Source organism: Embiotoca jacksoni, unplaced genomic scaffold (assembly GCF_022577435.1).
Source record: "Embiotoca jacksoni isolate LCO1_2020_lvr unplaced genomic scaffold, fEmbJac1.0.p SCAF_5, whole genome shotgun sequence".
In the NCBI taxonomy this organism is placed as follows: domain Eukaryota; kingdom Metazoa; phylum Chordata; class Actinopteri; family Embiotocidae; genus Embiotoca; species Embiotoca jacksoni.
This window is the reverse complement of record NW_027185403.1, coordinates 15,232,455-15,247,666: the sequence shown is the minus strand read 5'-3', so window position 1 is coordinate 15,247,666 and position 15,212 is coordinate 15,232,455. Positions and strand designations below refer to the sequence as shown.

At 41.3% G+C, this 15,212-nt stretch overlaps 3 protein-coding genes across 11 annotated transcripts; all 3 read left to right on the top strand.

Annotated features, from left to right (window-relative positions):
• The first annotated feature begins 34 nt into the window (after positions 1–34).
• On the top strand, positions 35–5,381 carry LOC138211131 (protein Wnt-8a-like). Its single transcript, XM_069170774.1, has 6 exons — positions 35–3,186; positions 3,289–3,322; positions 3,509–3,647; positions 3,859–3,984; positions 4,099–4,241; positions 4,460–5,381. The coding sequence occupies exons 1-6, from the start codon at positions 3,089–3,091 to the stop codon at positions 5,024–5,026; spliced, it is 1,107 nt and encodes a 368-aa protein (XP_069026875.1). The 5' UTR covers positions 35–3,088; the 3' UTR covers positions 5,027–5,381.
• A 60-nt stretch (positions 5,382–5,441) lies between these two features.
• On the top strand, positions 5,442–7,503 carry LOC138211132 (protein Wnt-8-like). 3 transcript variants are annotated; one of them, XM_069170777.1, is made up of 6 exons: positions 5,442–5,713; positions 5,804–5,837; positions 5,928–6,057; positions 6,375–6,500; positions 6,630–6,772; positions 6,841–7,503. In XM_069170777.1, exons 1-6 carry the CDS (start codon positions 5,652–5,654, stop codon positions 7,396–7,398), a joined length of 1,053 nt encoding a protein of 350 aa, XP_069026878.1. In that variant the 5' UTR covers positions 5,442–5,651; the 3' UTR covers positions 7,399–7,503. The 3 variants fall into 3 exon arrangements, with proteins under 3 accessions (XP_069026878.1, XP_069026877.1, XP_069026876.1); XM_069170776.1 differs by lacking the exon at positions 5,442–5,713 and having other exon boundaries at positions 5,716–5,837; positions 6,850–7,503; XM_069170775.1 differs by lacking the exon at positions 5,442–5,713 and having other exon boundaries at positions 5,716–5,837.
• Positions 7,504–9,796: 2,293 nt separating this feature from the next.
• On the top strand, positions 9,797–14,534 carry lcp2b (lymphocyte cytosolic protein 2b). 7 transcript variants are annotated; one of them, XM_069171141.1, is made up of 14 exons: positions 9,797–9,890; positions 10,881–10,943; positions 11,028–11,074; positions 11,263–11,325; positions 11,411–11,439; positions 11,529–11,569; positions 11,725–11,929; positions 12,274–12,351; positions 12,445–12,538; positions 12,642–12,723; positions 13,031–13,105; positions 13,361–13,510; positions 13,686–13,836; positions 14,113–14,534. In XM_069171141.1, exons 1-13 carry the CDS (start codon positions 9,813–9,815, stop codon positions 13,809–13,811), a joined length of 1,131 nt encoding a protein of 376 aa, XP_069027242.1. In that variant the 5' UTR covers positions 9,797–9,812; the 3' UTR covers positions 13,812–13,836; positions 14,113–14,534. The 7 variants fall into 7 exon arrangements, with proteins under 7 accessions (XP_069027242.1, XP_069027239.1, XP_069027237.1 ...); XM_069171138.1 differs by having other exon boundaries at positions 10,881–11,074; positions 13,686–13,832; positions 14,306–14,534; XM_069171136.1 differs by having other exon boundaries at positions 10,881–11,074; positions 13,686–13,832; positions 14,303–14,534.
• Positions 14,535–15,212: the final 678 nt, after the last annotated feature.

The window sequence follows — 15,212 nt, the reverse complement described above, 5'->3', positions numbered from 1 at the left end:
TACATACACACACACACACACACACACACTGTATATGACGCATTGACAGTGGATACACAGCAAGAATATAACGTATACTTATGCATCTCCTACCTATGTTTATGTAACCTACCAAAGCACAGAGACTCAATATTTGGATTTGAGTGAGGATACACCACTTACAGGTTTCAACAGATTTTTGAGATAGATCAAATTCAATGCAAAATGAGCCCATGTTTTACTATGTAATTAAAACATGAAGTGCAAGTAGGGAAATGAAAACATAAATAAACCAAAACATCAATAAATTAGGAAAAAAAAAAAAAAAAAAAAGTTCAATCAATTAATATTAAAAGTGTATTCATCATTAAATATAATCTCTTTTTTTTTTTAGTTAGGGCAAAAGGCTAGAAAGCTAGCCGGCTAACATTGGCTGGCCTTGCTTGAGGGTTTTTACTTGACATTTAAACTGAAATAATTACTTGTCAATCAACAGAAAATTACTTAGCAAAAATTTGGATAATGAATTTATTGTTCAAGCATGTTTTTAAGCATAACGTGCCAGAGGTTCAGAGGCTCCATCCTCTCAATTGTTACTAATTGCTGTTTATAATAAGTATTTAATCGTTAAAACAATAAAGGGGAAAATAATTTGGTAGATTTGAGTAAATGTTAGCAGCAACAGCAGAGTGGTGATGTACCACAGGGGATGTAGAAAACTATATGGAGAGTCTTGTTTGTCTATTTTGTTGCTCTGGCTAACAGCAGCTTCAGCTTTCTGAGCCCGTTAAAATATGTGGTTGCTGAGTGACAAGGGGGCGAGGATTGGTCAAAAAAATAGTCATGAAAACCCACAAAAATATTAAAACCCACGATAAATCACTAATACAAATATATATTTTAAAGTACAGCACTGGAAAAATATCACTAGCTTTGAATAGAATCAAGAGTAAAACGTAAGAATGAGTGCTGAAATAACATTTTAATTAGTATGTATTTTTTTTTATCTACTGAATTGTTCATGCATAGGCTACTGATGAGATATTTTCTTTATATAGCATAAAGAAATATTAGGCCACTGATTTCCATAATAGTAGCCAACTATGTAATCTAATACGCATACTTCACCATAACAGTGACAAACAGCGTCACCAGTCTTGTGACCGGTCATGTCACCCTCCTTCAGCCTGTCAAATTTGTTACCTCCTGAATCTTTATTGTTCTGTTTCTCTCACCTTGCGCTGCAATCCACCCATCAATGCACCCTGAGCGGCTTAATGTGTCTGAAACGTCGTTTAGAGTAATCTCGTTAACGTGCATGTTGATTCCATGATATACTAAGAATAGCGTCATTCAAAAGTCCTGACACTCACAATTTTCTCTGTAAATGTTATCATCCAAGTAGTGTTTGTTTATACAGAATCAATTAAAATAACGTTAATGTTTTTTTTTCAGGGAAATTTGTCCTCATGAAAATAATAAAAGAAAACGTATTTCTTTAAAACTATCACCTAACTACCCACTTGATTTGTCCTTGACAGTTTCTATGTGTATGAGATATTCAGCACTCACGCAGACCCGCCCAGCTGCATAGATTACTGTTGTTTGCTGTCATTGAGCCTTCAGTTTAACACTAACTACGAAGAATCCCAGCTTGATTTGTACGGGTCTGTATTATCCTCAACCTGCGGTTGAGGGGCTCTAGCTTTCAGTCATACTGAAATGAATATGGGTGATCTCTAATTAGTAGGGATTATCCTCACCTACACTTCCCCACTATTCTGAGGAGGTCCTCGACTACCCGTCCGTCTATTGTCCGGCGCGAATTGTTGTTATAAGGGATTTTGAGTGGTTTAACGGGGATTTAACAAGTGTACGATATTTAATTTAAGAACTATAATGCCAATCACTAACTTGGTAACTTATTTTACATTAAATCACAGTAAAAATACAGAAACTGGCATGATGACTTGATGACGGCAATGACTGTGCGTTAAAGCAAGAAAGATCATCAGTAGAATTAAACGTGATAGGACTATATAAACAAGGGATTAAAAAAAAAAAAAAAAAAAAAAAAAAAAAAAAAAATTTAAATACAAATATCAATTGAGTTTATTTCAGATTTGGTCAAAAACTCGCCATATAAAACGGCAATATAATTGTAAAAACATTAAAGCTCCTATGTGTTTATACTCTTGTAAATTCCAGACTGTTTTCACACCAAGTTGCTTCCCAGGGAAACATCTATTATCCTATTATCATGAAGATGCCAATTTCGCCGATGTGTGAGGCAGTATTTACATGACTATATACCGTCACTTCTTAAAGGCTTTTAAAGCTTTGTAGTCACGGTGTGTAACCCTGGGACACTGGTGCCATTTCCCAAATGTTTCGAGTACACAACAGGCCTCACGGTGTCATCCAGTATAGGCTTACTACTGTATTTCCGCAATGTATGACTGAATTCAATAATGAAGAACCGTACTTAATGTGCTTTGGACTGGCCACGTTGGACTGGGCTGTCAATGGCATGTTTGTGGCCAAACCCTCTTGAAATCCTCTGACAATAAATGACTAAAATATATTAATATATTAGCGGTTATTATGTGTGTGAAGTGTTCAGTATAGCTTTAAAGTGACATTGGTGCGCATAATGATTCACTCCTATTTGTCTCTAAGCATAATTGTAATAGTCTCTGCTTCGCTTGTATCTTAATAAAGCTTAAAGTAAATGTATCATAGGATGCAGTTTATTTATCTTGTCACGTTAATCTGGGCTGATATATATACTGATTTAATCCCCTGAATATGCTTCAATTCGTGGGAAAAGTATATAAGTATTAAAGCCTGGGAACGACAGGTTGAGAGGGGCTGTTTAACTGTCTGCGTCGCTGCTTTGAAGTGCACTTATGCACCGACGGCTCCTATTTGTCTGTAGGATGTGGGAATCAACCTTAAATGTCCTTGTTGATGCAATTTCACAGTGAACCGTTACCTGGAGGAGAAATCTGTCAATCAAAAGGGCAAGACCATATAGATATCATCAGTGTGGAGTAGGGACACAACTTCAGTTGCTCACTTCTCTCCTGGTACTCACATCTGGAATACAATGCAGGCATCCTCTTGGACTACAGCCTCTATGGGACCACTTAATCTTACAGTCATGGTTCTGTTCATGTGCAGTCATTTTCAACAGGCATCAACTTGGTATGTCGTTTAATTTTGGAGTAATAAACTTCATAGCACTCTGTGTAATATGTTTGCTACTGGAATTGTGACCTGGATTAATATCGTGTTTTCTCTCTGCAGGACGGTGAATAATTTCCTCATGACTGGACCAAAGGTAAATACAGTTTTGTCTTTGTATCTATCTGGTAGTGTTGTGCTTAAAACCTCTTCTGGCACCCAAATCAAATATAGCCTATTACTAGGTTTTGAAGTATAATAACAATAATGATAATGATCATGAATGGCTTTTGTTTTTATTTGAATGCATACCAAATATATGCCCTTTGGTTTCTCTCCCAAGGCGTTTCTGACTTATGCCAGCAGTGTGCAACTTGGCGCAAAGAGTGGAATACAAGAGTGTAAGCACCAGTTTGCTTGGGAGAGGTGGAACTGTCCCGAGAGCACGCTTCAGCTATCCACACACAAGGGCCTCCGAAGTGGTAAGAAGTCTAAGAATATCCATATATCTGTATCATATTTATGGCAGGCAGCAGTAGATGGCGTGATGGTGCGCTCACCTGTCAGTTTTGCTGCAGCGCTCTGCTTTTACGCAAAGAGCCTTTAATGGTAGAGGGCATAAACTATGCAGTTATGGTGACTTGTACAACCAAGTAAAACATTGTGGTTTGCTTTCTTTGCCACCTATTGTAGCCACAAGGGAGACGTCCTTTATCCATGCCATCAGCGCCGCCGGAGTGATGTACACGCTCACCAAGAACTGCAGTATGGGGGACTTCGACAACTGCGGCTGCGATGACTCCAAAATTGGACAGGCAGGCACGTATCTATTATATGAGTAGTCTAACCACTGTAAGCGCAAACTATCTGAAGCTAATTTGACTATAGTGGAATAACATAGCGTATTTTGTTTTTTAAAATTATTATTATAAGGTGGTATTGGATGGATATGGGGAGGCTGCAGCGATAACGTGGCGTTTGGCGAGAAGATCTCCAAACAGTTTGTGGACACGCTCGAAGATGGGCATGACTCGCGCGCAGCAGTCAACCTGCACAACAACGAGGCCGGCAGACTGGTAACATTTTATTTTACCATGAGTGACTCATGCTTGATGTCACTCATCGTTTGAAATGTAAACGCGTATTAATAACCCCGGTCACCGAAGGAATAAAGATATCATAGAGCCCAGAATAACTCGTCTTTTCTCAGTGGGTTTTACGCATGCGTTCATAGAAGAAGGTTGTGAATGATTGAGAATTACATTTCCAGCTACGTCTTTCACTCTCCTGGCAGGCGATCAAAAGCACCATGAGGAGAGCCTGTAAGTGTCACGGAGTGTCAGGGAGCTGCAGCATCCAAACCTGCTGGATGCAGCTGGCCGAGTTCAGAGAGGTGGGTAACTACCTGAAGATGAAGCACGACCATGCAAAGAAACTGGAGATGGACAAGAAGCCGGTAAGAGCAGGGAACAGCGCAGACAGCCAAGGAGCCCTCGCGCACACTTTTCGAAGCATCGCTAGAACGGAGCTCATTTACCTGGAGGATTCTCCGAATTACTGCGTGAAGAACCAGACCCGGGGATTGCGGGGCACAGAGGGACGGGAGTGTCTGAAGGGAAACACGAACATGTCCCAGTGGGAGAGAAAGAGCTGCCGCAGGTTGTGCTTCGAATGCGGGCTCAGGGTGGTGGAGAAGCGCATTACAGTTGTCAACAGCTGCAACTGCAAGTTTCACTGGTGTTGCATAGTCAAGTGTGAAAAATGCACACAAGTTGTCACTAAATATTACTGTGCGCGTAAACCTGCTGGGAGAAAACCGCATAATAAAAAGAGGCCCGGGGACCAGGCGCGCCGACACTGATTCCATGTGGTGCATAAGAACTCAGCATCACTTCTCATCAATTTTATCATCATGGAGTTCAATAGGCAGCCTATTATTCAGCAGTACAATAATGTTTTTGTTTTTTTTATCATGTTCAATGATCATATCACCTGTCTTATTGCACTTTATTTTTTATTAATTTTCAATTAATTTCTATATATAAATCTAACTATCTTTTTTGATGACCAAACTCTCCACTAAAACGCCTTTACGTTGGAGTTTAGGAGATATATACTTGGTCAGATTTGCTGGGTTTGGCTTCTGTCTGAAATGTGTCGAATATTTTATACTCATTTCAACAGTCAATTTTACATAATAAATATTTTTTCTACAATACGAGTAAGTCTGATTTGTCAATATAGCAAAATTCCTATTCGGTCATTTGTATATTGGTACCCTGGTGTGATCCAGCCCTGGGGAAGAAAATAAACTGCAGCTTAATGCCATCCTTTGAAGTGGCATGGAGGCGTTTCCTGAACCGCTCACCCAATCAGCTTTGTCGGGCCTCGGGAACAAAGAACAAGAGTTCCATTTGCTCCTCATTCAAATAAAGGATAAAGTTGCAGAGCACCACGGCGACCTCTGTGGTTAACGGTGATGCAAAATGATGCATTCAATATTCTGGCTCCCGTTTCTACTATACAGGTTGTGCCCGGGAGATGCTTGGTAAGAGACAACACTGTTTGTATGTATCTTTTATGTAGCCTATGATTAGACTCAAGACATCATTATCTCGTTCTTTATTTTTCTTCTCAGGTTGGCAAGTAACCTTCTTATGACTGGGCCCAAGGTAAATAAGAAATGACCACTTGATTGCTTTGAGTATACTGAAAGAATAACGTGATTCCAAACAAACACACTGTCATTACCTCGTCTGCAGGCCTATCTCACCTATGCAAGAAGCGTGCAGGTGGGCGCGCAGAGCAGCGTTCAGGAGTGCAAACACCAGTTTGCTTGGGACAGATGGAACTGTCCCGACAGCGCATCCCAGCTCAAAGGACTGAGACGAGGTAGCCTGTGGTTTTATGAGGTTATTTTTCCGCAGTTGGGCTATTTGTGCAGTTCTATTCAAAACGTCCGACATCCACAATATCCATATATGTACATGTGTAAGTTACATTGTATAGTATGTATTCACACTTAAAATGATAGCTATTAAGGTTGATTTGTAAAGCTATCAAATTTGTATAGCACTTCTGTAATATGATCATATAGGGTCCGAATTATGCATATAATCCCCTGAACATATAGGTTAATTAAATGAATGCCTGACATTTGTCCAAAACGATGCCATAGCCTATTCTCGGATGTGTTTCCCCTCATTTAGCCACCAGGGAAACATCTTTCGTCCACGCCATCAGTGCAGCAGGGGTCATGTACACTCTGACCAGGAACTGTAGTCTGGGAGACCTCGACAACTGTGGCTGCGATGTGTCAAGGAACGGAAAAACTGGTAAGGACCACTGAAACATTTTACTGAATATGGTCTTATCCAACAAGTTACTTTTATGAGCATAAAACTTATTTCTGATCTATAAGCGTTCTTTCAGAGGATGTATGTGATGCGATACTTTGTATACAGGCGGCAGTGGATGGCTATGGGGTGGCTGCAGTGATAACGTGGATTTCGGGGAGAGGATTTCCAAACAGTATGTGGACGAGCAGGAGACAGGTCAGGACTCCAGAGCTGTGGTCAACTTACACAACAACGCGGCTGGACGGCTGGTAAGTTATTTCCAAACCACCCGCATCACTCCGTTTTGTCGTGATTAACTGTCCCTGGTTTCCAACAGGCTGTGAAGGCAAAAATGAAGCGCATCTGCAGATGCCACGGCATGTCTGAGAGCTGCAGTGTCAAAACCTGCTGGATGCAGCTGTCCGATTTTCGGGAAATCGGCAACTACTTGAAGATAAAGCACAGTCAAGCTCAGAAACTTTACATCAACCAAAAGCGCATGAGAACCGGGAACAGCGCGGACAACCGCGGTGCCATCGTGGCCGCGTTCGGAAGCATTACCCAGACGGAGCTCATCTACCTGGAGGACTCTCCGGACTACTGCGGGAAGAACACCAGCTCGGGGCTGTACGGCACCGAGGGCCGAGAGTGTCTGCAGCACGCAGAGGGTTTAACCCAGTGGGAGAGACGGAGCTGCCGCAGGCTGTGCCATGAATGCGGCCTGAGGGTGGATGAGAGGCGCACGGAGGTAGTGAGTAGCTGTAAATGCAAATTCCACTGGTGCTGCAAGGTGAACTGCGAGGACTGCTCTCAGGTTATAATCAAACATGTGTGCGCCCGGAGAGAAGGTGGGGATGGCCATGGATTAAGACGGAGATATCATGGACCCAAATGAAAATAAATTTGTCTCTATGGATTTGTTATGTCCATACTGTATATTTGCACTTTTCATGGCTGTTTCTATAAATACTCGTGTGTCTATTTATGGATATAACCTACCTTGTTCTATAAAAATAAAAGAAGAATAAAAACTTCATAATCTCGTGTTTTATTTGAATAGATAAATAGTTTGAATTAATACAACCAGGGCCACTAACCATGACAGAGCACACAAGTTTGAATACGAATGAACTGAATACTCAAAAGAGGATTACATGGATAACATGGTGCAGTTCACACCTTACCCAAAGTATTGATCCTGTGTTGATCGACTACCACTTTGGTGTCAATGTATATTGATCTCATTCACAGAGCAGAGAGACTTTGCAAGACAAATTAGAATAGTATTTCCAACACTAAAAGTTGATAATAAGCACATCTGCCTAAACTCGTCTGTCACATCCCACAGGCAATGCAAATGTTTCACAACACATCAAAAGTCTAAAGGGGGACATGCTGTAAAATAAATTCTGACCAAACTTGATGTTTTACTCAGCAAAACGGATCAAACTGGGGTCCAATTATTCCATTATACATGTGAGGAGATGGTTATAAATATGCGTGACTCACATTCCACCTTGAAAGCAAGTTAATGTCTAATCTTATAATTTGCAAGTAATTAGGTCTGAAAGCAGCCTTGACTCCGCCCACTGCCCTATCTGTGCGTGAAGGAGCCATTCACTTGCTTCCTCCTTCCTTCTACCCCCTGTATCTAAAAAAAATCTGCCTCTCAGCTGGATGTGTCCTAAATCTGCCACTGTCTCAGCTAAATGAGTGATGCCATGGATATTACCTTCTTCAGGGGGTCCATGCCTGGTGGGAAGGGGGGGGGGCATCTAACAGAAATGGGGCTGCTTACAGGGCTTTTTCCCTGTCTTTACAGATCAGTTACACTGGAAGTTCGGTGAGCGCAACATTAATTATCTTCACATTATAGATTAACTTGTCGATCTCCAAGAATTGGGGCAACATTGTGAATGGAGTCCACTTCTACCATCTCAATCCACTCTTATTTAAATATGACATCAACCTAGAAAACTTGAAAAACACAAACACAGTGAAACCTTAATAAGCAGTTACACAACTCTGCAAAATAGGTGGAATTCAAATGAAATGCCATAGGACAGAAAAAGCAGCACACCAACTGTAGAGGCACCAAGTAACATTCACACACACAGACCCAAACAAACACTCCCTCCTGTCCTTCCCATTTGTCTGTTTACTTCTGGGGATGTCCTGGATTTCCCATGCTGTCCTGCTGTGTGTTGATGAAGGTTTTGCCCCACTGGAGGCCCTCACTAATCTGCCCCTTATCTCCGAGAACCTCACTGCTTCCATATTGGTCCCATATGATACTGTTGCATTCTACAAGTGAGATGCCCCAGTGCAGGCACCAAACATGTAACTTCTCTGCAGAGGATTGTTATTTACCTTGCAACAATTAGTATGTTTTAACATCTTGGAATCAATACAAACAACCACATTTCCTCACTATTATAGTGTCATCCAGCATATGACACTTTTGTCTTTCACTGATTTAATACCTACACAAAACTGGTGCGTCGCTTGCTTTATAATTTTACTGTACTGTGCCTCATCCACAGTGGCAGTATCGTGTCTTTCATGGGGCGGTGTGTTTCCTAATCAGGACAGAGAATGAAACCTGAGGAGGGTGAGGGTGAGGGTGATCTCCCACAAGGACCCCCCAGGGCAACTCATGTATGCACCCAGACAGGCTTGAGGGTATAAGGGGGACCTGAGCATGATTGATTACCTCTTCTCCCAGCTGGCCTCCTCTCTCACCTGGGTGTGAGATACCAAGAGGCCTGACACAGAGCAGGACTGCAGCTGGGATGCAAGATAGAACACGAGCCAAAATAATGCCACGTTAATAATTCGAATAAAAAGCATTACAATATGACAAACATCATTTATCTCTAAGCAACAGTAATCTACAAAACTCTGCTCCTATTTATGTAAATGTTAAACATACATTTGGCATGAGCAACAGTTTATTTAAATCTCACATTTGAATTTATTTGAGAAATCGGCGTCTCGCATTACGAGTCTGCTGTTCAGTCAAACATCCAACAAGTTAGAACACACTTCGCATAACAGCCGTACTTGTGGTAGCCTAGTGTGTGAAAGGAAATTAGCTGCGTCTATGTTTAGAGAGTCTAGCGTGTATGTGCGTGCTAGTTATTTATGACCACTGAAACATGTCTCTTTTACACAAGAGGTGAGAAAATTACTGACCACAACTATGCTTACTTTAAGGTCATTCTGAACTTTCATTTTGTAATGTAGGGTGAGTAGGATGAAGACTGACAATCAATGTGTCAGTGGATGTGATATTTACAAGAGACCAGCATGAGTTTGACGAACGTTCCTTCCACAGTGGAGGTGATGGGATGGGATCCCCAAAGTCTCGCTGACTACATGAGGAAGGTGAGTGTTAAACAAGCAGCTGTAGGTTGAAATAAAACATTGTTATATCTTCTGGAATAGTCAAGTGGTGCAGCTTCTTGTAGCATTTTAAAAACATGTATCTTAAAGGAGCTATACAATGTGTGTAAAACTATGTAAATTATACATTGTTTGATTAATGAGTTCAAAAGCTCAGTGTTTACCCTGGTAGAATCTTGGCTTTGCTTTTTCATTCATCTGTCGTCTTGTGCCACTTTTCAATTAATCAATCAAAATGTATTTGTATAGCACATTTTAAAACACAACATTTTCCAAACGTGCTGCACATAGACAAATAGCCATACATTCGAAAAGACTGGATTAATAAAAATGAGAAACATTAAAATCAAGACAAACTAACACAAATCACACAAAAGTGCCAAGTTAAGATCAAAGCGTATAGGTCAGGGAAAATAAATAGGTTTTTAAACGGCTTTTGAACATTGGTAAGGTGGATCACAACCTAATGTGAAGGGGAAGTTTGTTCCAGAGTTTAGGGGCAGCAACAGAGAAGGTACGGTCCGCCCGGGTCGTCATTTTCGTTCTTGGAACAACTAGAAACTGTTGTTCGAGAGACCTGAGTGAGCGAGGGGGGTTAATAGGGCTACAGCAGGTCGGACAGATAGGCTGGGGCGGCTCCATTTAGACACTTAAAAACAAACATTAAAATTTCAAAATCAATTCTGTACTGGACTGGTAGCCAATGAAGGGATTTTAAGATCGGTGAAATGTGTTCATGCCTGCGTGTACCAGTTAAAAGTCTCGCTGCAGAGTTCTGCACCAACTGAAGGCGTGATAAAAGATTTTGGCCGATTCCAGCACACAAAGAACTTTTGGTCACAATTTGATGAAGTACACCTTAATCCTAAAAGTGGCACTCCATGACTGAACTACTTTGTTTTCAGACAAATATGGAAAAGAAAAGATTGTTTTCCTGCTACACAAGTGTTTGACATCTGCTTCGCTTTTCAGCTTAGATTATCAGGTTGTGACAGAGTAGTGATGAAGGGCAGCATAACTGGAGTACAGTTCATGGTAAGTGTGTGTTCGTTCTGCTTTTACTATTTTGAAACACTAAGATTTTCTGACTGTCATAATATTCGAATCCCTGCCATCCAGCATATGATGGCGCATGAGCTTGAAGTGTTCCCCACTCTCTACGTCCCGTAAGTCTTACTAAAACAACATTTATTTACCTGAAAGTACTGATAAATGATCCATCACTCAACCTCAAAGTTCATCAGATACATTGAAAGCATTATATGGTACTAAATAGGCTGCAGCAGATTTTGGTTACACTGCAATACTAAATATATTGGTAATATTCCACTGCTGTTTTGTTGCATCTTTATAGAATTATTACTAAGATCCAAAGTGAAATCAACAAGGGCAAGCAGAAGAGGACCTTTGGTTTTACGTAAGAAAACAGATCTAATTACATAGCTTCTGCTGAATGTGTAACTTACAACAATGCATAACTTTCACTGTTATTTTATGTACAGATCAAAGGAACAGACGTATCCAAAACAAGGTAGAGAACATTTAAGCTCAAGTATGCCCTTAATATTACACAGCCATCTTTACTGAGGAACTTTTTTTTTACAATTTATTTTACTACAGTATTTGGACAGGAGGAGGATGTTTGGGATTCAGATCAATTTGTGAGTAAAAAGCTACTTTTACTGGAATAAACAGGGTCAAAGAGATTTTTTTTTGTTTCAATTAAGTTACAATGTCACTATATCAGAAAAAAAGCATATGTGATCTGCAATGCAATCCCACACATACTTATGTCATATATCTGGCCTGTGGTCAGGAAAATGACAGCGACTCTGACTATGAAGGTCCAGACCATGAGACAGGAAAAGAAGACCATATCTGTAATCTAGCTGAGCCACAAACATCTGAGCAGCTATGCGGTGGTGAAACCTATGAATGTCCGAGTTACAAGCAGCCTGCCGGTAAAGACGCAATGAAGCCACCTCGACCCCAGAGAATGGCTTCACCGAACCATCACACAGGTAATGGAGAGCAACTATGACAACAATCAGTACATAATCTGCTTTTCACTTTATATGATTTGAAAGCAAAACTGGAGTTAATTTTGTATGAATGCCTCACTGAGAAAATGTGTACATATCCTATTTGTGATCCGCCGGCCACAGAAAGAACCTCAAAACATTATCACGCTTTAAAACTGAACCATGCCCTTCCTCGACATTTCAAAGCACCAGGTGACTGAACACTTATTGACTCCAGAAACACCTGATTTATCGGTGACAATATTGACTTTTGATTTACTCTTGCCAGGATGACAGCTGATCTAACCCTTATGTAAAACGTTTATTCCCATTCCTAATGCCAGACGGCCAAACCAGTCTACATATTGACAAGAGCAAGAAGCCTGGACCACCTGTCGCATCCAAGAGAAACACAAAGTTAAGTATGTGATGTTTATTAAATGATGTTTGGAGTAGTTATAGCAGCAAATGTTTCAATGTTGTCACAATGTAACACATTTCACATCATGAATAAGGTCCACAAGAGGGCAGTATTGTCAAGGCTCTTGACTGGTCTAAGCACAAGCTTCCTCAGCAGAGGGCCCCCAAGCTTCCAGATATGTTAAACAGGTATGACAACCCGAGCAATTTCAGTTTAGCAAGATCTTGGCTCTCAGTGATGGAATTCTTTTACTTTTATTAATTATGTTGTGTTTAATCTCTCCCCTCACAGGACATTGTTTAAAATCCTTCCAGTTCCTCCAGTGCCAACACAACCAGCTATATGGAACAACTCAATACGAGGACCAAGCCAGGTGAAACTCAAGTGTGAAGTTACAACGAAGCCACAATACTAATGGGAGAACATGCACAACAGACCAGTTAGGGGGAAGCGTGTCTGTTCAGTCACACACTATCAGCATTTTCAGAAGAGAAACAGCAGATGGCAATGTTGTAAAAAGAACAACAACGTTGAGAGAAGCTCTGAAGAAACTGCTTTTATTGAACTGGGCTGATTAATTTCAATTATATGAAACACATCTGTCACTGCAACAGAAAACAAGCAGAAACAATCTGTTTAGTCGGTCCCTTACGATCTTTGTTCTGTCATGGTGCATCCAGGGTTTGGATCCCAGCTGGTATGGAGGAAAGCTGACCAGACATACAGCTGAAGTTACTCTCAGAGAGGTGAACAAGGTCAGACGGTTGCCTCTCACATCTTATCCTTCTCTTTCTGGAGTAGTAAAACACACACACACACACACACACACACATACACACACACACACACACACACACACACACACACACACACACACACACACACACACACACACATACACACATGAACACATGAACATGCAGCTGTAATTGTACACAATATTGTTTGCAATAGCATGACGGGTTGGTTGTTTTCTTGTGTGAGGTTTTGTGCCGATCTGTGTCTTTAAGGACGGGGCTTTCATGGTGAGGGACAGCTCTAAATGCTCGGCTGAGCACCCCTACACCCTGATGCTGCTGAACCAGGGCAAGGTTTACAACATTAAGATCCGTAAACAAGGCCACTCCTACTCCCTCGGCAATGGCATCAACAACAACAAGGTAAACTGAAAATCGTGCCGTTGTTTACAATGTCAAAATGAGAGGAGAAAGTCAGTGAGCTCACTCAGAGTAAACTGAAAAGTTCACATCTTGCAGCACGCCTTAGGGAATCGTCGATGCCGACTTGAGCGGCGCCGCGTCATTATGCCCCTGTCATTTCTTGTGTGTGCTGTAGAGCTTCTCCGGGGTGGAGGAGATGATTACCCATCACACATACACCCCGTTCCTGCTCATTGATGCCACAGACCAGAGTTGTGGGGAGCCGTTCCAGTGTTGTCTGCTGCACCCTGTGGGGCTCTGACCAGCAGACACCAGGATTCATGTGGGTGTGTGTGACTCTGTTTCTCTATATCAGGGGTGTCAAACTCATTTTAGTTAAGGGGCCACATACGGCCCACTTTGATGTCAAGTGGGCCAGACCAGTAAAATCATAGCATAATAACACATACATAACGACAATATTTCTCTATGTTTAAATCATTGGTGAAGGCTTTTGGATGATAAACCCTATTTTAAGGTCTTTCTGCAATAAACTAGAAACATAAAGAGCAAAAACTCAAGACATCAGCCCACTGTTTATCTGCCCCGGCTCTCCTCCGCAGATTCCCTAGCAGCGAGCGCTGCTGCCTGTGACAACGAGCGCTTCTTCCTCCGGAGCAGACGTCGCATTTACGCTGTTTTTGAAGCAATTACTGGATCGATTAAAAAAAAAATTACAAAACGTTTGTACTCATAAACCTCCATATTCTCATAGAAATGCAATTTATGTCTTTCTGTAATTTTCTCACTTAGCAGAGTCATCCGGCGGGCCGAGCTGGACCCTCTGGCGGGCCGGATCCAGCCCGCGGGCCGTATGTTTGACACCCTTGCTCTATATGATCATTTGTGTGCATGCAAATGGTTGGCTTGTTCCAAAGCTTTTTAAAAACATCTGAACAAATGTCACAATTTTGTGCAATCTGAAAGGTCATTTTTATGTAATTACTCTCTTTGCACCTTGCACTTGTAATTTTATTAAACCCAAAAGGAGAAAAAGCTGATGGCTTGTATGTTTCGCTAAATGATGTATTCCAGACACACAGCAGTACCTCTGATCTTCCCACCTCAGTTTCAGGCCAAGTCAGAGGCTGCTGCTTCACTGCCTCCTGGATTTTGAGAAATGCCATCTTGTCAGGGTGGCCGACACACACGATCAGATCACATTGCCTCAGATGGGTTTGCACTGCAAGACACAGAGGAAATAAATTGTTTCCCAACGGCCTCCGGTCTACACCAGCTATCATTACACTCGAGACCAAACAGCTGGAAATAAAACACATCACAGTTTATAGTTTGTTCCTCTCTAAATTCTCCTTTTCTTCCAGAGCGCTACCAGTACTTCACTGTGACAGTCTCTTCTGCCAGCAAGGAATTTTTCTGCATCCCAATTTCACAATACTTATTCATGTACTAATTCACACTGAAAAAGTGACAAAATTAGGTTCACACAGATGTCAGTGTGTATGGTAAATTCAGTACATTTGAGCAGTGTCCCAGAATGCAATGCACTACAAGAGAAACAGGGTTCTCATGGAAAATTACATTTCAGCAATAAATCTTGGGCAAAATATCCATCTTCATGTGCTACTTTCAAGACCTCAACATGGAAACCAGCAGCATCTTTTAAAAGTTAAATACACCATGTGTAAATTCTTGCTAGTAC